Source organism: Salmo salar, chromosome ssa14, assembly GCF_905237065.1.
Source record: "Salmo salar chromosome ssa14, Ssal_v3.1, whole genome shotgun sequence".
NCBI lineage: Eukaryota > Metazoa > Chordata > Actinopteri > Salmoniformes > Salmonidae > Salmo > Salmo salar.
Genome location: NC_059455.1, coordinates 16,593,383 through 16,618,961, shown reverse-complemented (window position 1 = coordinate 16,618,961; position 25,579 = coordinate 16,593,383). Strand labels below are relative to the sequence as shown.

The 25,579-nt window shown below is 43.2% G+C and overlaps 1 protein-coding gene across 2 annotated transcripts in view; it reads right to left on the bottom strand.

Moving 5' to 3' along the window:
• Positions 1–6,788: 6,788 nt before the first annotated feature.
• The window catches only part of LOC106568871 (thymocyte selection-associated high mobility group box protein TOX), a 58,344-nt gene continuing 39,553 nt past the window's right edge, over positions 6,789–25,579 (bottom strand). For both annotated transcript variants that reach the window (XM_014139627.2, XM_014139626.2), the window contains 6 exons: positions 22,166–22,417; positions 20,829–21,053; positions 19,272–19,352; positions 18,577–19,017; positions 10,539–10,681; positions 6,789–8,486 (listed from right to left, as the gene is read on the bottom strand). In XM_014139627.2, the coding sequence (XP_013995102.1) occupies positions 8,450–8,486; positions 10,539–10,681; positions 18,577–19,017; positions 19,272–19,352; positions 20,829–21,053; positions 22,166–22,417 (1,179 nt within the window). In that variant the 3' untranslated portion in view covers positions 6,789–8,449. The remainder of the gene's footprint in view (positions 8,487–10,538; positions 10,682–18,576; positions 19,018–19,271; positions 19,353–20,828; positions 21,054–22,165; positions 22,418–25,579) is intronic.

Here is a 25,579-nt window from a genome sequence, read left to right as displayed (position 1 = left end):
CATATATGTATTTGTCAGCTTATTTTATTATTTTGTCATGGGATTCAGAATTTGTGTGAGTGGTAGAGATGTGTAACTCATCATAATGCTTTATATTAGGCCTAGATGTCTGAGTATAAAGTGAACATGACAAAACGGCTACAAATCAAATTGTATTGGTCACATACACGTGTTTAGCAGATGTTATTGCGAGTGTAGCGAAATGCTTGTTTCTAGCTCCGACTGCAGTAATATCTAACAATTTCACAACATATACAATACACACAAATCTAAGTAAAGGAATGGAATTAAAAAAATATAAATATATGGACGGGCAATATCAGAGTGGCTGAGGACTAAGATACAGTAGAATAGAGCTTTAGAAAATGATTGGCATTCTTGATAAAGATGAGGAAGACAGACAAATAATTCTAAACACAGCTGTATTGAGAGAGAAAAAAAGGGGAAATTCTATTATTGTAAAACATTTACCCAGAAAAATAGATTTTCTTTAACAAGTAATATTTGGTTTCTCTCAAAGATGTGTCAAAATGATTCCCCCCCCCCACCTAAAGATTCTTCTAAATAAAACCCGCCTAAATATTTTACTTTTTTTATGTTATCTCAATTGTATTGTGGCCATAGAGCTCATTACTTGGAAATAACACGTTTTTGCATGGATGTTGCCATTGAGGGCTTCCACCATTTTAAAGAAGTCATCTGGTTGGGTATTCCTATGGCTTGGGAGCAATCAGTCAGTGATCAGTGCATTGTCTTCTTCAAATTTGTTTGCCAAGTTTGTAAATGGCTTTAAGCCATATGACCACCTACTGGCCACAATAAATGAATGACACACAACATTTGGTTCAAGACTTCAGCAATGCATGTGGTGGTAAATCACCAATATTAGCTTGACACTTTTTTCAAACATCAAAAGAAGAAGGAAATCGACCACTTTAAAATGGAGACTAAATGGCACACACAGCCCATGCTGTCACCGACACCATAATGGTACAGATAAAAAGCTGTGATCTCCAAACATCTCTGTTAGTGTGGTGTTTCATGGCTTCCTGTTTCCCGGAGTTATACAAATAAGGTAACACCAGAGAGGAAGAGGCGAAGCGAGAGGATCCACTCCCATCAAAATCTGTCCAAGCAGGAATACAGCGATAAACTCCCGCCTTTGGGACAACGTCTCCATTGTTAGGGCGTCCCATTGTAAGACCAGCTCGTCATTATATACAGTATCTCTTGTAACACACATACAATACCTTATTCATCCATCGCCATGTGGAAAGGCAAAGAACGCACTAATAAAAATAGACAAATGGCTGTTGACCTTCATAAATCAGGCAATATGTACAAAAAAATAGCAACAAAATGGAATATACCACTATTAGGCCATTAATAAGGACGTTTAAAACCACTGGAACAGTGGTAACCTTCCCTAGTATAGGTGTTGTCACCACACACAGTGAGGAAGTTGGTTTGGGGGGGCAAAGAAAAATCCCTGGGTACCAGATGGAGAATTACAGAACTTGGTCGCATTTTGGGGTGACCAAGGCCCTGATTCTGACCCGAGTTAAACACCGTATATGGAACGTTATTCCCTTTTTATGCACTTTTCTCTGTATGCGTACTGTGACCTTGAAGTTAAGCATAACAATAGCATGCTATTCACACGCGATTCGTTCGGGCGGAGTACGAAGAAATGAAGGTGTGGCGGCGTGTCTGCAGATTAACCGTATTCTGACCTTGATTTAATTCCTTCATAATTCCACCATCTTTAAACTCGGGGAAACCACGAGTAAGGTCGCGCAAACCTGCCTGTTCAAAGTGGAAAAAATAATCGACTTTATTTTTTTCGCTAGAAACCACATTCGCCATGCACTGTATGTTATAAATGATAAGAGCTATTGATAAGAGCTAGGTAAATGTGCAGTCAGCTTGGAGAAGGGGATTGTAAATACACATAGCAATTGTTTTATATGATCTTTAATTATGATCACTGGAGACGAATGTGAAACCACCCATATGGAAGCAAACTGAAAATCATATCAACATGACGTATTGCCGCCCCTTTTCCACAGTGAAATAGGCTATAAATAGCTGTGCCGTTATTCAGAATTTTAATTGTGAGCCCTCATTATTTGCTTGGATGAAATTTGGACACCCGAGCTATAGGCTTCTGTAGGGCTGAACCTGCCGAGTTGATGTATGCGTTTTCTCATGTTTTAATTATAGACTATGTCCGGGCTTTTCTCGGTTTTATTTTACAATTTGTATCATGTTAAATATTAGCCACTATTGAGAGCCACCTTCAGTAATACCCACATACATTTTTAACTCTCACATTAGTGTTAGTTTTCTTCAATTTGTAGCTTACACTCTGCATCATTCCATTTACAATTCTTTCCTCTGTCACGTCCGTGTAAATTGTACAATATGGTTGAATTTATTGTTCCATCCTATTGTACACTCTTTTCCCAGGATGAACATTCAGGATGTGTAAAGGCTCTCCAAACATGTTTTTTTTATGATTCATACTTTCCTAACCCTAAAATCTTCCTGAATATTCTACAAGATCAGAGTATTTTTAAATCTACCAGTTGGTGCTGAAACGGAGATGATGATGCATAGATGGCATTCTTTGGTCCCTATTTTCTGAACCCGTTCTCACGATGTATCAAATCACATTTTATTTGTCACATGCGCTGAATACAACAGGTGTAGACCTTACCGTGAAATGCTTACTTACAAGCCTTTAACCAACAATGCAATTTTAAGAAAATACAGTTAAGAAAATATTTACTAAATAAACTAAAGTAAAAAATATAAAAATTGATGCAAATTGTCTGGGTGGCAATTTGATTAATTGTTCAGCAGTCTAATGGCTTAGGGTTTGAAGCTGTTAAGGAAGCTATTGGACCTGGACTTGGCGCTCCGGTACCGCTTGCTGTGCGGTAGCAGAGAGAACAGTCTGGGGCCTCCCGAGTGGAGCAGTGGTCTTAGGCACAGTGCAGTGCTAGCTGTGCCATTAGAGATTCTGGGTTTAAGTCCAGGCTCTGTCGCAGACCTAGATATCCAGGGGGTGGCGCACAATTGGCCCAGTGTTGTCCGGGTTAGGGGAGGGTTTGGCCTGCAGGGATGTCCTTGTCCCATCGCGCCCTAGTGACTCCTGTGACGGGCTGTGCGCAGTGCATGCTGACACGGTCACCAGGTGCACGGTGTTTCCTCCGACACATTGGTGCGGCTGGCTTCCGGGTTAAGTGGGCATTGTGTCAAGAAGCAGTGCGGATTGGTTGGGTTGTGTTTCGGAGGACGCACGGCTCTCGACCTTCACCTCTCCCGAGTCCGTACGGGAGTTGCAGCTATGAGACACAACTGTAACTACCAATTGAATACCACAAAATTGGGGAGAAAAAGCGGTAAAAGTAAAAAGAGAGAGAAAAAGAGAGAACAGTCTATGACTTGGGTGACTGGAGTCTTTGACAATTTTTTGTTACCTTCTGTAGCACATAGTATATAGGTCCTGGATGGCAGGAAGCTTGGCCCCAGTGATGTAGTGGGCCGTACACACTACCCTCCGTAGCGCCTTTACAGTCGGATACCGAGCAGTTGCCATACAAGACGGTGAAAAAACTGGTCAGGATGCTCTCGATGGGGCAGCTGTATAACTTTTTGAGGATCTGGGCACCCATGCCAAATCTTTTCAGTCTCCTGAGGGGGAAAAGGCGTTGTTGTGCCCTCTTCACGACTTTCTTGGTGTGTTTGGACCATGCTAGTTTGTTGGTGATGTGGACACCTAGGAACTTGAAACTCTCGACCCGCTCCAATACAGCCCCGCCGATGTGAATGGGGGCGTGTTCGGCCCGCCTTTTCCTGTAGTCCACAGTCATCTCCTTTGCCTTGCTCATGTTGAGAGGAGAGGTTGTTGTCCTGGCACCACACTGCCAGGTCCATCGACAAAATTTGAATTAAAGGTATACTCTATTTAAAGGCATAGCTTATGATAAATGTACTGAATATCCTTATTGAATGAAAACTCCATGAGAAAATCAGTTGGCCAGCAAGTGGAAGGGCTTTCAGCAGTTTAATTACATTTATTCAGCACACGCAAAGGAACTATGCCTGCAAAGACCGTTACGCAACTTCATAAGGTCAGTCTGAATACCAGCTACTGAGAAGTGCGTAGGAAAGGCGTGAGCAAGAAAGGCGTAATTTCCTAATTCAGAATCAGGCCCCAGGTCTCCAAATCTACAATTAGACACCACCTTCATGCCAATAAACTCTTTGCAAGGGTTGCCAGAAAAAAACTTTATTGAGAGCACCCAACTGAAACGCCTGGAGTTTTCTAAATGGCATGGACACCGGGTGCTATGGTCAGATGAGATGAAAATAGAGGTCTTTGGCCACACACCACCGGTGGGTTTGACGCCGAAGCCGAAAGAAGGATGCATATGCAGAAAAGAACCTCATACCTGCTGTAAGATACGGTGGTGGATCTTTATTTATTATAGGGTTGTTTTGATTCCACTGGTCCTGGGGCCCTTGTTAAAGTCAACGGCATCATGGACTCTACCGAGTACCAGGACATTTTAGCCAAAGACCTGGTTGCCTCTGCCAGGAGGCTGAAACTTGGCCATAAGTGGATCTTCCAGCAAGACCATGACCCCAAGCACACATCGAAATCAACCAGAAATTGTTAATTGACCATCAAATCTACAATTTGGAGTGGACTTCTCAGTCTCCGGACTTGAACCCCATTGAAAACCTGTGGTTTGAATTGAAGAGGGCAGTCGATAAGAGCAGACAAAAGGATATTAAGGATCTAGAAGTATTCTGTATGGAGAAATTATCTAAGATCCCTCCCAATATTTTCCAATATGAGATTGTTCTCCAATCTCATTAAACATTATAGAAAAGGCTCAGTGACATTATCCTCGCAAGGGGTGGGTATTAAAAACAGAGGTGCCAAAAATGATATCGTTTTTTGCAAATTTTTGTTCATAATTTTTTATTTCATTATTTTTGGTTGATTCTATTGAATAATTAATCAAGTAAAATATATTTCCCATGTTGGAAAATTACAATATAGGTCAGTACTAGTATTGTTTATTCTATACATTCTTTTTTGTTCATGTTTTATCAAGGGTGCCACTCATTTTGGAGGTGACTGTACCACACAAAGTGCAATGTCTTGCAGCTCTCCTCTCCTCTCCCTTCCTCCAGAGTTACAACGAGGCTCCCCAGGTGAGGTCAAAGAGTCCCAGGCCTCCATGGTGGGGCCCAAGTCTCCCGTTTCCCGGATCAGGCCAGTCTCACCCCCACCAGTATCACGACCCCCAGAAATGGATATGTAAGGTACTATATCCCTTAAACTCAACTCTGGACCTCGAAGCCAGTTCCACTGCCCTTTTTAATTGTTCCCTGCTAATCAGGGACAGATTTAGACCTGGGACAACAGGTGTGTGCAATTAATTATCAGGTAGAACAGAAAACTAGCAGGCCCCGGACCTTGTAGGGTAAGAGCTGAGTACCCCTGTACTATATCATTAGCTCTAGCGCCCCCTTCTGGTCATGTATTCACTGCTAATGCAATTGTTTTACATGTTGTTCTATCCTTTGGCCACCAGAGGGCAGTGCATAGCTACTGATGTCTTTCTCATGTGGCGTTCAGGCCAGTCTATGGCAGGGGAGGCCAACCCTCCTCCTGGAGAACTACTGGGTTTGTACTAATCAACTGCTCATCAGCTTTTTCATCAGCTTAATCAGGTATGTTAAAGTAGGGTCTGAACAAAAGTCTGCATGCCCAGTAGCTCTCCATGAGGAGAGTTGGCAACTCCTAGTCTATGGGGTACATGACTTGTGCATAATATATTCATTCATAGGCACTGGACAGATGGAAAGAGGAAATTGTTGTTCAGAGTAACTTGTTAAAGATAGATAGATGAAATGGAATCACGATGAACACACGCCAACCCTCACCCACAGCATACGCTATTGTTCTCAGCTTAAACAAACACAATACTGATAGATAAGAGCATACATATTGTACTTTGAAACTTTAACACTATCGTAAATACTTTCCCCTTTTTTTTCTAAATAGCAAATCACAATCTCTAGGCCCATTTTGATAATGATCCAAAAACGTACTACCGGTATTCGTAATGTTAGCTGATATTATGTTAATGAATTGGTCAAACTGACCAACTCGGACACCATGTACAAAATGGTCTGGCGAGGATGATATTAACAGCTGCTTACTTGGTGTTCATCAATCTCTTGATCTGTATTGATCAGTTATTACTGTGCTGGCTGGGACAGTCTACATCTGTATGTGCAGTACATAGTCTTGAAATTGTACACAACATAACACAGTAGAAGACTGAATATAAACAAGTATTTTTCTTCCCTGAAATACAGCGATTGTGATACATATGTATTGTTTAGTGTTTTTTGGTGGTGTGGTTCTCATATAAGCCTTTGTTTGGGCTTCCAACCAAACCTGCACCTCGTTTCTTTTTCGTAAAAAAAAAAATCTGTATTGTTGACTATCACTTGTTTTCTTTGGTGCAAATAAATCCAACTCAAACTAAATCCCCATAACTACTGGTTTACAGTAACAAAACAAAACATCTTCATAGAAGTATTTTAATCTTCACGATAAAGCTGAAATTGTTACTTTTAGTCGACACCTACTCTCAAACTCTGAGACAAGGATATACACAATTAGGACTCTGGTTGTCTATGTTCTCCCAACCCCTCAGGCACAACAGGTTGAAATAAAAACACAGGGAATCCAAAAGTGAGTGATTACTGCACAAAAAAATGCAGGTTTGACTTTATTTCTTTCAAACACATTAGAAACTAAAAATAAGAATACAATTCTTCACATTGTTGTTGCCTGGAGACGTTTTTCTGCCAAAAGAAAGAAACCCAAATGGAACAGAGAAGACAGCCATCATCAACACTATTAAACATAAGGACTTTAAAAAAACACCTACTGTTATTGTTTCATAAATAGGCGCAGCATGATGAACAGACTTGATGGAGAGAGAGAGAGAGTGACGGAGTGATCAGAAGAGCGATGACAAGCCAGATGTCAGGGTTATATATCGCCGCTCTACCAATCTGTCTCTACCAATCTCCTTCTCTCATTATCAGACACTTTCTGCTGATAAAGAAAAACAACCTCAGATACAGGAGTTTGATGACAATAATCAATATGCCCAGAAGTTGTACCAAAAAAAAGGATTTTGTCCTTGTACAAAATTAAACTTGTTTTTATTTGCCTACTCTCACAAAACTCACATTTTGTGAGAGTTTTCCAGGTAAAGGGCAGCCAACGTTTACGACGTTATTTCAGAGGATGCAAACAACTGATTTACCAAGTTTTATCTTACAAATATCATTATATTGACAATTCCTACGCCCAATAAAATCCAAACAGCTAGAAAAGCTGTTCAATCAATTTCCCTTATTCTTTGATAGTTAAATTAAAACCGGTGTGATCCAATTCACAATCACACTGCACTTGGGAAAAAAAGCTTTTGTTTTTATACTCTAGAAGGAAGAGTAAAACAAAAATCTATGTACAGCTTGAGGTGATGGCTACACTAACCAGCCGAGGCATAGTCCACAGAGGATCCTATGAACATCATCATCATCAGTTTAGAAAGAGCAACACAACTCTGCTCAAAGACACACAGCAGTCTCTAAGGCAGTCCAGTAGCAGAGAGAGAGAGAGAGACAGAGAGAGAGAGAGAGACAGAGAGACATAGGGAAAGACTGATAGAAATATAACACGTGTTCTTTGTTAATTTCTTTCAAAGGCTAAAACATCTTGTCTTTCCTTTCAAAAAGTCTGTTAGTTTGGGGTTTTGGTTTACATCTTGCTATGTGTGGGGAAAAAAAGACCCCAAAGCCCCTAAGTGCTAAATTAACTTCTGGGATTTGAACAATGGTCACAATCAAAAAATGGTCATCAGCTTGTCTTCCTCAAAACACAATCCAACGATATATCAGTAACGATCCAACGAACCATCAGTAGATATGGCAGTGCTGCCTAACCGTTCAACTCTTTGAGCACATTTTCTTTCTGCCTTTATGGCCAACAATTAAAAAGTCCAGAACTTTACATTTTCTTTTAAATCTAACATCAGGGAAGGGTGTTTGTTACAAAACTATCCAAAACCCACTCATGACATCAGTATGATTTTTTTTCAAGGTAGATCATAAAGAACCACAAATATCAAAATATGGATGTTTTGCCATATGTGCTTATGTCTTTCTTGTTTTTGAGTGACGGTCAGTTGGTCAGATGGTTGAGCCAGAGTGGGGGGTGGTGGTCAAGGACTTTCTACTGGGGGAGAGGGTAATCATGCCTTGGTTCAGTGAATAAAGAGTGGGACTGAATGTGGACCGGCGGGTCTGGTTGCGTGAAGGTGTGTAGAGGTTAGAGGTCAGATCAGGTCAGGAACAGAGGCTTGTCTCTCTGCAGAGCTCTGAAGGAAGATAACAGAGAGGAACCATGACAAATAATAATGAATAGTAATCAATCGATAATAATCAATCAATGTCTCTTAACAGACTTTGTGTTATGAAACACATTTAAAATACAATTTGAATGATTGATAGAAACTTCAGTTAGCAACTGTTCTAATTAATAAATGTTTAGCAATACATAAAGGGCTAGTTTCCTGGTCAACGATTCCTCCTGGAATACAAATAGAATCTAATTTCAAAGAACTTCTTAGCCCATAACTGGGCTTCATCTATTTCTGGGAAACCAGCCCAAAAGGTCAATCTGAATATGAACTCCATTCATACTCTCATATCTGCTATGTTTCTCCATTCTGCTTTGTCATACTACAGTTGAAGTCGGAAGTTTACATATACCTCAGCCAAATACATTTAAACTCAGTTTTTCACAACTCCTGACTTTTAATCCTAGTAAAAATTCCCTGTCTTAGGACAGTTAGGATCACCACTTTATTTTAAGAATGTGAAATGTCAGAATAATAGTAGAGAGAATTATTTATTTAAGCTTTTATTTCTTTCATCACATTCCCAGTGTGTCAGAAGTTTACATACTCTCAATTAGTATTTGGTAGCATTGCTTTTAAATTGTTTAACTTGGGTCAAACGTTTTGGGTAGCCTTCCACAAGCTTCCCACAATAAATTGGGTGAATTTTGGCCTATTCCTCCTGACAGAGCTGGTGTAACCGAGTCAGGTTTGTAGGCCTCCTTGCTTGCACACGCTTTTTAATTTCTGCCCACAAATTTTCTATAGGATTGAGGTCAGGGCTTTGTGATGGCCACTCCAATACCTTGACTTTGTTGTCCTTAAGCCGTTTTGCCACAACTTTGGAAGTATGCTTGGGGTCATTGTCCATTTGGAAGACCCATTTGCGACCAAGCTTTAACTTCCTGACTGATGTCTTGAGATGTTGCTTCAACATATCCACATAATTTTCCTCCCTCATGATGCCATCTATTTTGTGAAGTGCACTAGTCCCTCCTGCAGCAAAGCACCCCTACAACATGATGCTGCCACCCCCCTGCTTCACAGTTGGGATGGTGTTCTTCGGCTTGCAAGCCTCCCCCTTTTTCCTCCAAACATAACGATGGTCATCATGGCCAAACAGTTATATTTTTGTTTCATCAGACCAGAGGACATTTCTCCAAAAAGTACGACCTTTGTCCCTATGTGCAGTTGCAAACCGTAGTCTGGCTTTTTTATGGCGGTTTTGGAGCAGTGGCTTCTTCCTTGCTGAGCGGCCTTTCGGGTTATGTCAATATAGGACTCGTTTTACTGTGGATATAGATACTTTTGTACCTGTTTCCTCCAGCATCTTCACAAGGTCCTTTGCTGATGTTCTGGGATTGATTTGCACTTTTCGCACACCAAAGTATGTTCATCTCTAGGAGACAGAACGTGTCTCCTTCCTGAGCGGTATGATGGCTGCGTGGTCCCATGGTGCTTATACTTGCGCACTATTGTTTGTACAGATGAACGTGGCACCTTCAGGCGTTTGGAAATTGCTCCCAAGGATGAACCAGACTTGTGGAGGTCTACAATTTTTTTTCTGAGGTCTTAGCTTATTTCTTTTGATTTTCCCATGATGTCAAGCAAAGAGGCACTGAGTTTGAAGGTCGGCCTTGAAATACATTCACAGGTACACCTCCAATTTACTCAAATTATGTAAATTTGCCTATCTGACATGACATCATTTTCTGGAATTTTCCACGCTGTTTAAAGGCACAGTCAACTTAGTGTATGTACATTTCTGACCCACTGGAATTGTGATACAATGAATTATACGTGAAATAATCTGTCTGTAAACAATTGTTGGAAAAATTGCTTGTGTCATGCATAAAGTAGATGTCCTAACCGACTTGCCAAAACTATAGTTTGTTAACAAGAAATTTGTGGAGTGGTTGAAAAACAAGTTTTAATAACTCCAACCTAAGTGTTTGTAAACTTCCGACTTCAACTGTAAATAAAGGTTAAATCAAAAAAAAATATATATAAAATAAGGATGAGTATTTCTACCCATTGCCACAGTATTCGCTGGTCCAGTCGAGGTGCTGGTTGGGCCCATTCCGACACACCTGTCTGTAGTCCATGGATGGGGACAGTCCCTGCCCACCGGACGAGTTGAGCATGTTCTGGAAATCTGATTGGAGAGGGAATCCCTGGAAAACAAAAACATATTTTTTAAAGTCTACCATTAGATATCATATTTTCCAGTGTTATCTGTGTTATTCTACTCATAGAGATACACTAGTATGTGGACACCCCTTCAAATTAGTGGATTCGGTTATTTCAGCCACACCCGTTGCTGACAGGTGTATACAATCAAGCACACAGCCATGCAATCTCCATAGACAAACACTGGCAGTAGAATGAAGAGCTCAATGACTTTCAACGTGGCACCGTCATATGATGCCACCTTTCCAACAAGTCAGTTTGTCAAATTTCTGCCCTGCTAGAGCTGCCCTGGTCAACTGTAAGTGCTGTTATTGTGAAGTGGAAACGTCTAGGAGCAACAACGGCTCAGCTGCGAAGTGGTAGGCCACACAAGCTCACAGAATTGGACAGCCGAGTGCGTAAAAATCATCTGTTCTCGGTTGGAACACTCACTACCGAGTTCCAAACTGCCTCTGGAAAAAACGTTAGCACATTAACTGTTCGTCGGGAACTTAATGAAATGGGTTTCCATGGCCGAGCAGCCGCACACAAGCCTAAGATCACCATGCACAATGTCAAGCATCGGCTGGAGTGGTGTAAAGCTCGCCACCATTTGACTCTGGAGCAGTGGAAACGCGTTCTCTGGAGTGATGAATTACGCTTTACCATCTGGCAGTCCGACGGACGAATCTGGGTTTGGCGGATGCCAGGTGAACAGTTTTCCTAGTTCCAACTACAGTGAGGGGAAAAAAGTATTTGATCCCCTGCTGATTTTGTACGTTTGCCCACTGACAAAGAAATGATCAGTCTATAACTTTAATGGTAGGTTTATTTGAACAGTGAGAGACAGAATAACAAAAACAAATCCAGAAAAACGCATGTCAAAAATGTTATAAATTGATTTGCATTTTCATGAGGGAAATAAGTATTTGACCCCCTCTCAATCATAAAGATTTCTGGCTGCCAGGTGTCTTTTATACAGGTAACGAGCTGAGATTAGGAGCACACTCTTAAAGGGAGTGCTCCTAATCTCAGCTTGTTACCTGTATAAAAGACACCTGTCCACTGAAGCAATCAATCAATCAGATTCCAAACTCTCCACCATGGCCAAGACCAAAGAGCTCTCCAAGGATGTCAGGGACAAGATTGTAGACCTACACAAGGCTGGAATGGGCTACAAGACCATCGCCAAGCAGCTTGGTGAGAAGGTGACAACATTTGGTGCGATTATTCGCAAATGGAAGAAACACAAAAGAACTGTCAATCTCCCTCAGCCTGGGGCTCCATGCAAGATCTCACCTCGTGGAGTTGCAATGATCATGTACGGTGAGGAATCAGCCCAGAACTACACGGGAGGGTCATGATGAATGATCTCAATGATCTGAATGACCCCAAGAGCACCATCCCCACCGTCAAACATGGAGGTGGAAACATTATGCTTTGGGAGTGTTTTTCTGCTAAGGGGACAGGATAACTTCACCGCATCAAAGGGACGATGGACGGGGCCATGTACCGTCAAATCTTGGCTGAGAACCTCCTTCCCTCAGCCAGGACATTAAAAATGGGTCGTGGATGGGTATTCCAGCATGACAATGACCCAAAACACACGGCCAAGACAACAAAGGAGTGGCTCAAGAAGAAGCACATTAAGGTCCTTGAGTGGCCTAGCCAGTCTCCAGACCTTAATCCCATAGAAAATCTGTGGAGGGAGCTGAAGGTTCGAGTTGCCAAATGTCAGCCTCGAAACCTTAATGACTTGGAGAAGATCTGCAAAGAGGAGTGGGACAAAATCCCTCCTGAGATGTGTGCAAACCTGGTGGCCAACTACAAGAAACGTCTGACCTCTGTGATTGCCAACAAGGGTTTTGCCACCAAGTACTAAGTCATGTTTTGCAGAGGGGTCAAATACTTATTTCCCTCATTAAAATGCAAATCAATTTATAACATTTTTGGCATGCGGTTTTCTGGATTTTTTTGTTGTTATTCTGTCTCTCACTGTTCAAATAAACCTACCATTAAAATTATAGACTGATCATTTCTTTGTCATTGGGCAAACGTACAAAATCAGCAGGGGATCAAATATTTTTCCCCTCACTGTATAATGTTTTGTGGAGGAGGAATAATGGCCTGAGGCTGTTTTTCATAGTTTGGGCTAGGCCCCTTAGTTCCAGCGAAGGGTAATCTTAATAATACAGCATGCAGTACATTCTAGACGATTCTGTGCTTCCAACTTTGTGGCAACTGTTTGGGGAAGGCCCTTTCCTGTTTCAGCATGACAATGCCCCTCTGCACAAAGCGAGGTCCATACAAAAATGATTTCTCAATCGGTATGAAAGAACTTGACTGGCCTGCGCAGATTCCTGACCTGAACTCCATCGAACACCTTTGGGATGAATTGGAACACCGACTGCGAGCCAGGCCTAATGGCCCAACATCAATGCCCTAATGCTTTCGTGGCTGAATGGAAGCAAGTCCTCGCAGCAATGTTCCAACTTCTAGCGGAAAGCCTTCCCAGAAGTGTGGAGGCTGATATAGCAGCAAAGAGGGGACGAACTCCATATTAATGCCCATGATTTTGGAATGAGATGTTCGACGAGCAAGTGGCCATGTAGTGTACATACAATGACCAGTGAAATAAGCAATAGACTTTAGAATGTGTCAATAATGGCAGCCATCTTGGTCATGGATGAATTACAAATCAGTCTATTTAGAATAAATGGCACCAGGAGATGCATTCTATTGAATTCTATGGTTCTAATGTCAGTCATGATGAAGACCTAAGAGTCGAAACGTTGTCTGAGTATATCAAACTCGTATGTATTTCCGTAGCAAAGTGCATCAGTGTAGCATGTACATATGTGCACATAATCATAAGCCAGACTTTCATAAGCCGGACTTGGAGAATTATCCTTCAAAAGAGGATGAGCGCCTTGCATTTACATACAGATGGTTAGAATCTCACAAGTGGTTATAGAGTCTGAGTCCACAGCTCGCAATTCCCACGACACTGATGTCTCTGACAACAACAAAACGCCAATGACAGCCAATACAAGTCGCGTGCTGTGGTGTGTGAGACCAACAGATCAGCTAGCTTGTGGATAACGTATCTGTGGATACTGTGGATGGGAAAGTATTTGCAGACTTCTCTATAGCGCTGCTGCACACAGATATATACGAATCAATTCATCAAATAATGACCTCCTATGTTATGTTATAGTATGACACTATTCAAACGAGCTGTGGTAGACATTGGTCAAAACACGATGACTCATGAGGGCATCGTCATTGTTGGCAGTTGGTTATTGACTGAGCTTCCCTATAGCGAGTCAATGGTAGACCTGGGAGTGTACTCTGAGGAGGTGGAGCCTAACCAGCTGGGGAAGCGGGAGAGACGGAAGATGGGGAGTAAAAATGGAGTAGTTATTTTAATTAGGGGAGCAGATATTTTAATGTTGGGGTTTCTTGAAGTGTTTGTCTTTTTTGGTTTGGGGGAAGGAGGGAGGAGTGGGACAGATAGAGGAGAGGGGGAGAGAAAGAAATAGAGACAGAGAAAGACACAGAAAGAGAAAGAAAGACAGAGGGCGAGACAGAGAGATAGAAAGACAGACAGACAGAGAGAGAGAGAGAGAGACTACGTATGAAAGGGAAGTGAATCTGGGCGCTACGCTGCGAGCTCTGCTCTGAAAGAGAGGGGACAGCAGGTGGCTGAGTTCTCTTCTCCTCCTCAGACTCTTACCTATTCAGGCATTGTTCCACAAATTCTTCTCCTTCACTCCATCACAAAGGCCCCATCTGCCCCTTTTTTATCTCTCTCTCTCTCTCTCTCTCTCTCTTTCTGTCACCCATCCCCCCTCCCCTCCCCCCCTTTCCCTACTCTATTAACTAAGGGAAAAAGTTTCAGCCCTGGTGTTTTTTGTTGTTTTGCGCTCTCTCCCCAACAAAATATGCAAAATTGAGCAAGGGAGGATTATTACTCCCCGTGGGATTTAAAAGTCCCCAATAAAAGAGGGATCTGAGCGCTGGGGGCTTAGTGGCAACCAAACCCAAACCTCTGTTTAACCATTCTTCCCCCCTTTTCTCCATGGACTGACACAGCCATGCAGGCAGCCCCATACAAGCAGCTCATCTAAAATTGGACTTCAGACAAATTCATATTTCTAATCTGTATGAAGACTGAGGCACCCTTCTACACCCTCCTCCCCCTCTCCCTCCCCCTCTCCCTCTCCCTATTTTTTCTTCTTCGATCAGCAACAGTTCATTTGCCTGCTGAGAGTAGATAAATGGCAGTTCCCTCTCTTAAAAAAAACAACGATTCCCACATGCTTAGTGAATACTGTACCTCAAGTCTACAGTCTCAAAGCTTCACTCTTAGAAAAAAGGGTTCCAAAAGGGTCCTTCGGCTGTCCCCATAGGGGAACCCTTTTTGGTTCCATGTAGAACACTTTTTGGTTCCGGGTAGAACCTTTTTGGTTCCCGGTAGAACCTTTTTGGGGTCCATGTAGAACCCAAAATGTTTTTTACCTGGAACCAAAAGGGTTCTACCTGGAACCAAAAAGGGTTCTTCAAAGGGTTGGGGACAGCCGAAGAACCCTTTTAGGTTTTAGATAGCACCTTTTTATCTAAGAGTGTACAGTATCAACATGCTACCTTTCCTTTATATTATATATTCTAAGAAGGTTAAATAATCTGAACACATTGGACAGGTAAGAGTGGTGGAACATAGTCTAACTACTAGGATATGTTGAGTAACCTCCATATTGATATAACTCGTCTAGGAAGTGAGTTCCAACACCTTTACCTAGAATCTCCCACAAACCCTAGTTTTGTTATTCATTCTAAGTACCACGCTCAGGAGATCAGGAGGTGAGTGTTCTCTCTCACTCAAGAGGTATGTCACCTGTTCCCCTGGATATCTGTTTCCATAACGACCTGGTCCCGTTGATACCTGATAACCTAGTCCTCTTATAAAACTAATGTCCCTCTCAAATGACACCACCCTATGGAGCTCTGGTCAAAAGTAGTTCCCTAAAGGGAAAAGAGAGCGGTTCATGTTAGATTGTACAGGGAGTAAAGCTGATCCCGTAGTAACATCTCATCTAATGTTATACCGAGCCCTCTCTCGGATATATCCTCTGTGGTTCATTTGTTGTTGTTTTTCTCAGGACAACTTGTCTGTTGCATTAGTGAGGCAGCGAATCTTGGTGTTTTTGCGCATAGAAACGGATGGGTGATTTATCCTCTGAAGGGGTCAGTTGCTTTTTAAATACAATTCAGATGTACAGTTTGCATTCTTGTATGTATTCTGTATCTAAGGTCCAGAGAGTGAGAAAGCCGAGAGAGAGAGAGAGAGAGGTCCACTTCCCTTTTTCCAATCTGCGTTGTTGACTAGCCCCTACAGAGAACTCATCTCATTTCCTGTGTATGTGTCCTGTCCTGTCTGCTAGACTGGCTTCATCAGATAGCCCTGCCTGCCTGGCGTTTTGTCTCCACCACTGATGCATTCATCAATCTCAATGTACTGCTGTTGGTGCCCTTACATAACATCCTCAGCCTAATGCATTTGTTTATTACTGGGAGAAAATGGAAAATGGGGGATTGTGTGTGTGTGTGTGTGTGTGTGTGTGTGTGTGTGTGTGTGTGTGTGGCATGTGTAGGGGAGTTGTGTTTTTGAGAGAAAAGGAAAAACAGGGATAGAGAGAGAGAGAGAGAGAGAGTGTGTGTGTAATGTGAATGTACAGTATTAGACTGGCAGTAAAGTGTGAATACATCCTATCTTGCCTTCAATCTCTGGCACATGAAGGGACCGGATATGATTGTAAATAACATTGAAATGAATCATCTATAACTGTGATTCTCAACCGGTGGCTCGAGGTTTTGGACGGGTCCATAGTGCCTCAGTACAAAAATACCTAAAACATTTATTTACTGACTTTTTGTGAAAAATACTGCAGTCTCAACTTAAACAACTAACGTCAGGTAGAAAGTATGTAGAGATTTTACATTTTTTAAATAATTTAACCTCTGAACTATTTTTCTTCAATCACAGTATTTTCAATATAGAGTTATTAGCAACATTATTTAGCGGATTTGGTTGATGTTGTGGTCGTAAACCAGTGAACTTAACATTCTTCATAAAGAATATGGGCAAAATGGAATTAATGACAATGCAAAAAGGTGGGGCTGTTGTTCCCTTGTCATATAATTGGTGAATTTACTATCAATATAGCATTAAACATAGTTTTCCAGATTGCATTTTGGCAACACCAAAAAAATCGTGACGCGCATATTGGATTGCGACTGAGACAACATGGTTCAATTTGGGTCCCGAGGCAAAACCAGTTGAGAACCACTGGTCAATAACATACACGCCCATCATACTCTCCATTTCATGTGCTTGCATCATGTATGTATGTACAGTATGTGTAAAGTGTTTGAAGCTGTACATTGTAGGTGGCCGTGTCTGAGTGTATAACCACAATATGCATAATATGTACAGTGTGTGTGTGTGTGTGTGCGCACTTGAGTGTGTGTTTTTGCATGTGTGTTGAACTCACCTGGGCCACAATGCTGTTCATTGACTACAGCTCAACGTTCAACACCACAGTGCCCTCAAAGCTCATCACTAAGCTAAGGACCCTGGGACTAAACATCTCCCTCTGCAACTGGATCCTGGACTTCCTGACGGGCCGCCCCCAGGTGGTGAGGGTAGGTAGCAACACATTTGCCACGATGATCCTCAACACTGGAGCCCCTTAGGGGTGCGTGCTCAGTCCCCTCCTGTACTTCCTGTTCACCCACGACTGTGTGGCCAAGCACGACTCCAACACCATCATTAAGTTTGCCGACGATACAACGGTGGTAGGCCTGATCACCGACAACGATGAGACAGCCTATAGGGAGGAGGTCAGAGACCTGGCAGTGTGGTGCCAGGACAACAACCTCTCCCTCAATGTGACAAGGGAGATGATCGTGGCATACAGGAAAAGGAGGGCTGAGCACGCCCCATTCTCATCGACGGGGCTGTAGTGGAGCAGGTCTAGAACTTCAAGTTCCTTGGTGTGCACATCACCAACAAACTAACATGGTCCAAACACACCAAGACAGTTGTGAAGAGGACACGACAACACCTATCCCCCCTCAGGAGATTTGACATGGGTCCTCAGATCCTCAAAAAGTTCTACAGCTGCACCATTGAGAGCATCCTGACTGGTTGCATCACCACCTGGTATGGCAACTGCTCGGCATCCGACCTCAAGGCGCTACAGAGGGTAGTGCGTACGGCCCAGTACATCACTGGGGCCAAGCTTCCTGCCATCCAGGACCTCAATACCAGGCGGTGTCAGAGGAAGGCCCTAAAAATTGTCAAAGACTCCAACCACCCTAGTCATAGACTGTTCTCTCTGCTACCGCACGGCAAGGGGTAACGGAGTGCCAAGTCTAGGTCCAAAAGACTCCTTAACAGCTTCTACCCCCAAGCCATAAGACTGTTGAACAGCTAATCAAATGGCTTCCTGGACTATTAGCATTGACCCCCAGTTTTTTTTTTACGCGGTTGCTATCTATGCATAGTCACTTTATTACCTCAATTACCCTGTACCTCCGCACATTGACTCGGTACCGGTACCCCTTGTATATATAGCCTCGTAAATGATATTTTATTGTGTTACTTGTTCTTTTTTTTTTTACTTTGGTTTATTTAGTAAATATTTCCTTAACTGTTGTTTTTCTCAAAACTGCATTGTTGGTTAAGGGCTTGTAAGTAAGCATTTCACGGTAAAGTCTACACCTGTTGTATTCGGCGCATGTAATAAATAAAATGTGATTTGATTTTGAGTGTGTTTTTATGCATTTGGGCATGTGTGTGTATGTGTGTGTGTGTGTGTGTGTCTGTTCAACTAACCTGTCCCATTGAGGGTGAGTGCAGAGACAGCGGGTGTCCTCCGAGCTGTTGCTGATGGTGCATTCCTAGGTGGGAGTGGGAGTGGAGCGGCGGGCTGATCTGGAAAGGAGGGGGAGACACCGCCGCCATGCTGCCCAGAGACACCCCACCTGAATGGGGTCCACTGGGCCGGGGGGTCACCCCCCGGGAGAGACCCTGGAGGGGGGACAGGTGGGGGCTGAGGCCGGCCTGGTGCTGCTGGGACTGTTGTTGCTGGTGGTGGGGGTGGGGGTGGTGGCTCTGGTGATGGTAGGGGTGGCTCATGTAGAGGCTGGGGTGGGAGTGATGGGGGTGGGGGTGCTGCTGGGGGTGCTGGTGGCCTGATCCGGGGAACACGGGGGGCTTGGGGCCCAGCATGGAAGAGGCCTGGGACACTTTGACCTCACCTGGCTCATTGTAACTCTGGAGGGAGGGAGGGAGCGACAGGGTGGGAGGGAGGGAGGGAGGGAGGAAGACAGCGAGAGGACAGAGAAAGGAAGACGGGAGAAGGAGTAGGAAAGACAGAGATGGGAAAGCGAGAGATGGAAGCGGGAGAGAGAGAGCACAACAGTATTACCAGAGTCATACAGAGTCAACAGACCACTGCTCTTATGAAGACTTATTTATCACTGTAGAAGAACTACAGCTCCCAGGTTATGTCTGGTACTGGTACCTACCTGTGAGACTAGGCTTGCTCTGTATGCTGCCAGCTGCTTCAGGTATTCCTTCTTGGCAGTCTCTGTCTTCTTTTTGTACACCTATAAAAGACAGAACAGTAAACATTGTGCTTCAGTTGCCGAACGACTTCATTCCTAGAGAGAAACCCCTCTACCAAGGTTAGTGTTTATGTCCTATGAAGCGATTATGATGCTTAATAAAGTTGGGGGCATCTAAATAATGCTCAAAAGGTTTCCAATTTATATAGAACTAGATTGTTCCTCTTCACAATCTGTCTGTCTGTCTGTCTGTCTGTCTGTCTGTCTGTCTGTCTGTCTGTCTGTCTGTCTGTCTGTCTGTCTGTCTGTCTGTCTGTCTGTCTGTCTGTCTGTCTGTCTGTCCGTCCGTCCGTCCTCCGAGCTGTTGCTGTTCTCTCTCCAGGAAGTACACTGTCCTGTCCTCAGACAGACATCCTCCTCCACGTTTACTGCTATGCTCCTCTCCGTGTGCAGCTCTACGCCACACTGGAGGTGTGTGTGTGTGTGTGTGTGTGTGTGTGTGTGTGTGTGTGTGTGTGTGTGTGTGTGTTTGTATGAAAATGTGTTTCTGTGAGTGTGTGAGTGAGTGTGTGTGTGTGTGTGTGCATGTGCGCGTATGTAATAGGACAATAGCACGGCGCTTACTAGAATAAATATGTAAAAGCTTTCTCTTCCATTTGCTTCTGTCAAGAGGCCATTTGTAAGTCAAAACACACAGTAGCATTCACAGTAGCAGAGCCACAGGACCAGGGAGAGCCACTAGCTATTTCTACTGTAAAACTGTGAAAAGCATTTAATGTTGGGTTTTTTTCATCAACTTTTTCTCCCTCTTTTTGTGAGGACAATAACCTTATATTCTATTATTTTATAATCTAATACACTGAGTATACAAAACATTAAGAACACCTGCTCTTTCCATGACATAAACTGAATTGGTGAATCTAGGTGAAACTATGATCCCTTATTGATGTCACTTGTTCAATAAACTTCAGTGTAGCTGAAGGGGAGGAAACAGGTTAAATAAAACATGTTAAGCCTTGAGACCATTGAGACATGGATTGTGTCTGTGTGCCATTCAGAGGGTGAATGGGCAAGAGAAAAGACTGAAGTGCCTTTGAACAGGGTATGGTAGTAGGTGCCAGGCGCACCGGTTTGTGTCAAGAACTGCAACGCTGCTGAGTTTTTCACGCTCAACAATTTCCAGTGTGTATCAAGAAAGGTCCACCACCGAAAGGACATCCAGCCAACTTGACACAACTGTGGGAAGCATTGGAGTCAACATGGGCCAGCATCCCTGTGGAATACTTTTCAACACCTTGTAAAGTCCATGCCCCGACGAATAGAGGCTGTTCTGAGGGCAAAAGGGGGTGCAACTCCATATTAGGAAGGTGTTCCTAAAGTTTGGTATACTCAGTGTATATTATAATCTATTCTATAGCATCAGAGTGGGGCTGATCCTGTCTAATGAAGTCCAACAAGGAAGTGTATATGAAAAGGTATGAGGAGGTATGAGGATGCATTGTACTATAGGTGTCGTACCTGCTTCTGTTCCTCTCCGAGGCCGTCCCACATGGAGGCCACTATCTTGGACACCTCTCCAAAGGTAGCATTGGGGTTGGAGCCCTTGATGGCTGCCTGGGTGTCTCTGAAGAACAGGGCGTAGGCAGAAACTGGCTTCGAGGGTTCGTTGGGGTCCTTCTTCTTCTTCTTCTTGGGGGTCTTGGGCTTTTTGGGCGTCTCGACCGCTGCCGGTCGCTTCTCTGCCTGATGAAGAGAGATGGAAGGAATGGTCAGACTAAATGTGCTTCTGGATGGAGCAAAGTGTGTGACGAGTGAGTGTTGATTGTTTCAATAGATCAGAACGGACTTTAATAGTAGACACGCTATGTACAGTATACTGTAGGACACAGAGTTTTTCCTTACCACGATCAGGAAAAGCTCAGGGCACTATTTAAAATGCTGACTGTATATCCTTCCTAACATTTTCCAGAACATTCATAAATATTTCGGTTTATTTACCTGATCTTGTCCAGTAGGAATGTACCGTTTAAAACAATTTGTTTTCTATGTGAGATAATGAACATGACCATGAATGTGAGAGTTTGCAAACAGATAGAAATGGTTTCTGTATAAAAAGACCTTGACAGATGTTAGTACCGGTAGCTACGACTATGCAAGACTTTCATTTATCCATCATTTTATGAATATGTTTCGAAATTGCTTTTTTCCTTGAAACACAGAAATAGCCATAACTCTCGATAGCGCAGTGCACATTTCTGAAATGTTGACCGCATTACATTTTATACTCCACTAAATTAAACATAAGGATTTTTCCAGAGGGGCACATAAAATATTGAAATAGTTTCATTTCCCAAAAGATTGCTATTTGCAGTTAAAACATACGGTGGAAATAAGGGTGTGGAATATGGCAAAGGTGTTTGGGAAACGTACCCGTTGGTCTGATTTCCATATAGTGTTGTATATGCATGGAAAATGGCACCATTGTATGAGCAATCACATAAGCATTAAGATAGCAGCTCTCCACTGTGACTTCATTCTCCAAGGGAAAGGGTAAGCAAATGCAATGGCGCAAAGGTTACAGATGACTCACACTTATACAAATAGGTGTATGTGTGTGTATGTGCATGCGTGTGCATGTGTGTGTGTGGGGGGGGGGGGTGTATAATAAGGAAGTTAGTTGTTTTGAGGGTGTGTTTGCGTGTGTCGGTTCTCTCTCTCCCTCTGTGCTCTCTGTATGTGTGTGTGTGTGTGTGTGTGTGTGTGTGTGTGTGTGTGTGTGTGTGTGTGTGTGTGTGTGTGTGTGCGTGTGTGTGTGCGCCACACACGTGCATGTATGTATTCATCTCTATGCTCACCTTTATTGATTCTTCATTGTCATCCTCATGTACGGAACTAGAAGGAGAGGGTGTGGCTGACTTGCTCCCAGGGGGAGATGGGGAATTATGGGTAACGTTGTTCCCGCTCAGTCCCAACTGCGCATTGAGTTGTGATTGGTTGATGGTGGTCAGCTGACTCTGATGTCCCATGCCTGATTGGCTCCTGGGTCTGAGCGCTTCCATTGGCTGATGGCTGCTGTACCGGGAATCGGAGTTGACCATTTGTTGCATCTGACAAAAAACAACGTAGATTTGTTTTTAAATGGCATAAAAATGGCATACAACAATGTTACTCTTGACAATGGTTAACCTACTCTTAGAAACGCGCTTGAAACATCTGCTTGTTCACACACATACTCACAAATTTTCCTTCACACACTGAACATTGTTTCAACCATGACTGATACAACTTGCATCCTTCAGCACAACAACGTCATTTTGGTCTATTTGGTTTGATTGAATAGCCCCCCTCCGTGTGGCCCCTCCCTCCCTGAGTGTGGCCAGGTCACCTGCTACCATAGGGACTGACAGGTGCCCTGAGCGACGCCTCACGTCTGCTATTGTCCCTGACACAGTGTCCTACACAATGTCCCCGACAGCAGGGGCTTGCATCAACACCAGACAGGTGACTCCTGTTAACCTTATAATCTACAGCGAATTAACCCCATCCATCCCCTCCAGCTAACTAACACCTTAACCCCTTATATCAGAGATGGAAGAGGAAGCGAAACACCCCCTCGCTGTTTTTTTCAGCTTTTTTCTTACTTTTTTACCCCGTAATCGTGATATCCAATTGGTAGCTACAGTCTTGTAACATCGCTGCAACTCCCGTACGGACTCAGGAGAGGCGAAGGTCAAGAGCATTGCGTCCTCCGAAACACGACCCTGCCAAGCCGCACTGCTCGCTTAAACCGGAAACCAGCCACACCAATGTGCCGGAGGAAACACCGTACAGCTGGCGATTGAAGTCAGAGCGCGTGCGCCCAGCCTGCCACAGGAGTCGCTAGAACGAGATGGGACAAGGACATCCCGGCCGGCCAAACCCTCCCCTAACCCGGACGTCGCTGGGCCAATTGTGTGCCGCCTCATAGGTCTCCCGGTTGGCTGCGACACAGCCCGGGATCGAACCCGGATCTGTAGTGATGCCTCTAGCACTGTGATGCAGTGCCTTAGACCGCCGCCCCAGTCGGGAGGCCCCTTTTCTGCTTTTTTCTGGTTCAATGAAAGTCAATGAACTAAGTAGAACAGCTTATATCACCACGACCTCTTGAAGTTGGTCATACATACTGATCAAAAGAGAACCATCGCGCTCTCCCACAAGCTTGGCTGGTGCATAAAACCCGCGAATTCAGTCAAACAAAAAGGTGTAATGGGTTCGCACTCAAAAAGATGTTGCATAAAGCTTCCTTGATTATTCATTGTTTTTAATTATTTTCAGGGATAGATTCAATTTTATTTGAATTCAAAACAGCATTTGTAAAGAACAACAGATGGGCAGCAGGTGGTTCTAATCAGGGTTGCCACTCATCTGCCAATCAGAGATGTGGCTTTTCTGGTCTACCTTCTTGCAAATGAGTCACAAAGCAATACAGAATTATGGGGTATGGGAGCGGGCACGAAGGGCAAATCACAAATCAATCGCCCCCGGGTGTCCGCTCACTTAAATACATCATCTCAATTCATGAGATAGTCCACCACAAAGGACATCAGGCACAGCCGTTCATAAATATGTGGGGCCAACTCATAAATGACATGCAAAGTCTGATATGGACAGTGTTCTTGTATAACAGTCTAAATTTGGCTTATAGGAAGGAGGTGAAATCGAATTATTCATTTGAACCGTGTAGAGATACAGAATTGTATTTACATATCCACATGGCTTCTCTGTGGAGTCATTTGTTGTCAATAGTCCCGTCCTCTACGCGCTGGATGAACTTTTTCGATCCCGACGCCACGCAATTCATCACAGAATGGTTTTGTCCTATAAAGTGTCTCGCAACCGGCGAGGTGATGTCTTGACGTCTGACAGTACATTTATGTTCTCCAAGGCGTACTTTCAAGACACGGGATGTTTTTTTCAATACAAATCTTATTACAAGAACACTAAAACATATCAATAACTCCTTTAGTAGTGCAAGTTACACATTACTTTATTTGATAGGTCCTAGAAGTCTGAGGGCATACAACGTTAGAACACTTTCTTATGGTGCTACAGGAGGTACATGAGAAGCATCCTTCTATGAAGGCCTGCTCGATACATTTCTTGATCGTTTATAGGTGAATAAAGGTGGATTCTGGAAGGCGGAATTTAAAGAGGAGTCTGAGGGTAATATGTGCCAATGTTTATTGGCAGTAGACTTGATGCCATTACAGCTATCATTGAAAGTAGGTATATAGTTGACAGAAAACGGTTTCTTCTGTTTTGTAGGGATTTATTAAGTAACTAGCTTCTGTTCAAGCTTTTGACTTGTTTTTTTAGATTTATCAAGCCAGATATCGAGGTATCGTCTCAAGCGAAAACACTCGAGGAGAGAATTTGATTGTCTATCATATTCTTCCTTTGCGCCACAGATGCAACGCAGTCTATGACGTTGGCTTACTAGTAAAACCTATTTTTTAGGGGGAGAGGGTGGTAACTATCAGCTGTCAATACAGTATTTTTTATCTGTAGGTTTTCTGTAAACTGTAGTACTTAGAGATGATCTCTTCTTTGTAACAAGTACATAGAGTTAATGATTTTTTTCCATAGTGAAGGAAATCGATTGTACTCTAGAGTTAATGTAGCTAAGAAATGAATTGAGTTTAATTTCGGAACCCGTCCAGAACACAAAGCAATCGTCTATATAGCAGGTCCAATATTTAACATGATCCTTGTAAGGATTATATTCATAAATAAAATCCAATTCAAAATACTGATCTAAGGTCAGTGTTGTGTTGTTGTTGTCATGACAAACATGACAAGGCGGCTAGAGCAGACCGGTACACAGGCTACACAATCTTTCCCCTTAGAGCAGCTCACCCACTGAACACCTCCTCTCCCTATACAGATGTGTGACTGTTGGTTCAGCCAGACAGGACATGGGTGATGTGGTTGTAAATAAAACAGGGAGGGGGTGTGATTTGGTGTCGAGCCGTTTGGTAACCGCCAGTAACAGAGGAACACAACCTAATCCCCATGACGACGTGGGGGAACTTTCAGAATTATCGGAGAGGTGAGTCACAAGCCAGGTCATCATTATGACACTAATATGAATGGATGCCAAGGATTCTTTTATTTCCGTCCGTCTCCAACAATCCATATCTTATGGTATAGTCTCTGGCCATTCATTTATTAAAGCACCGATGGTTGATTCTAATGAAGGCCATTTGAGTAAGTGTTAGATTCATAGGGAA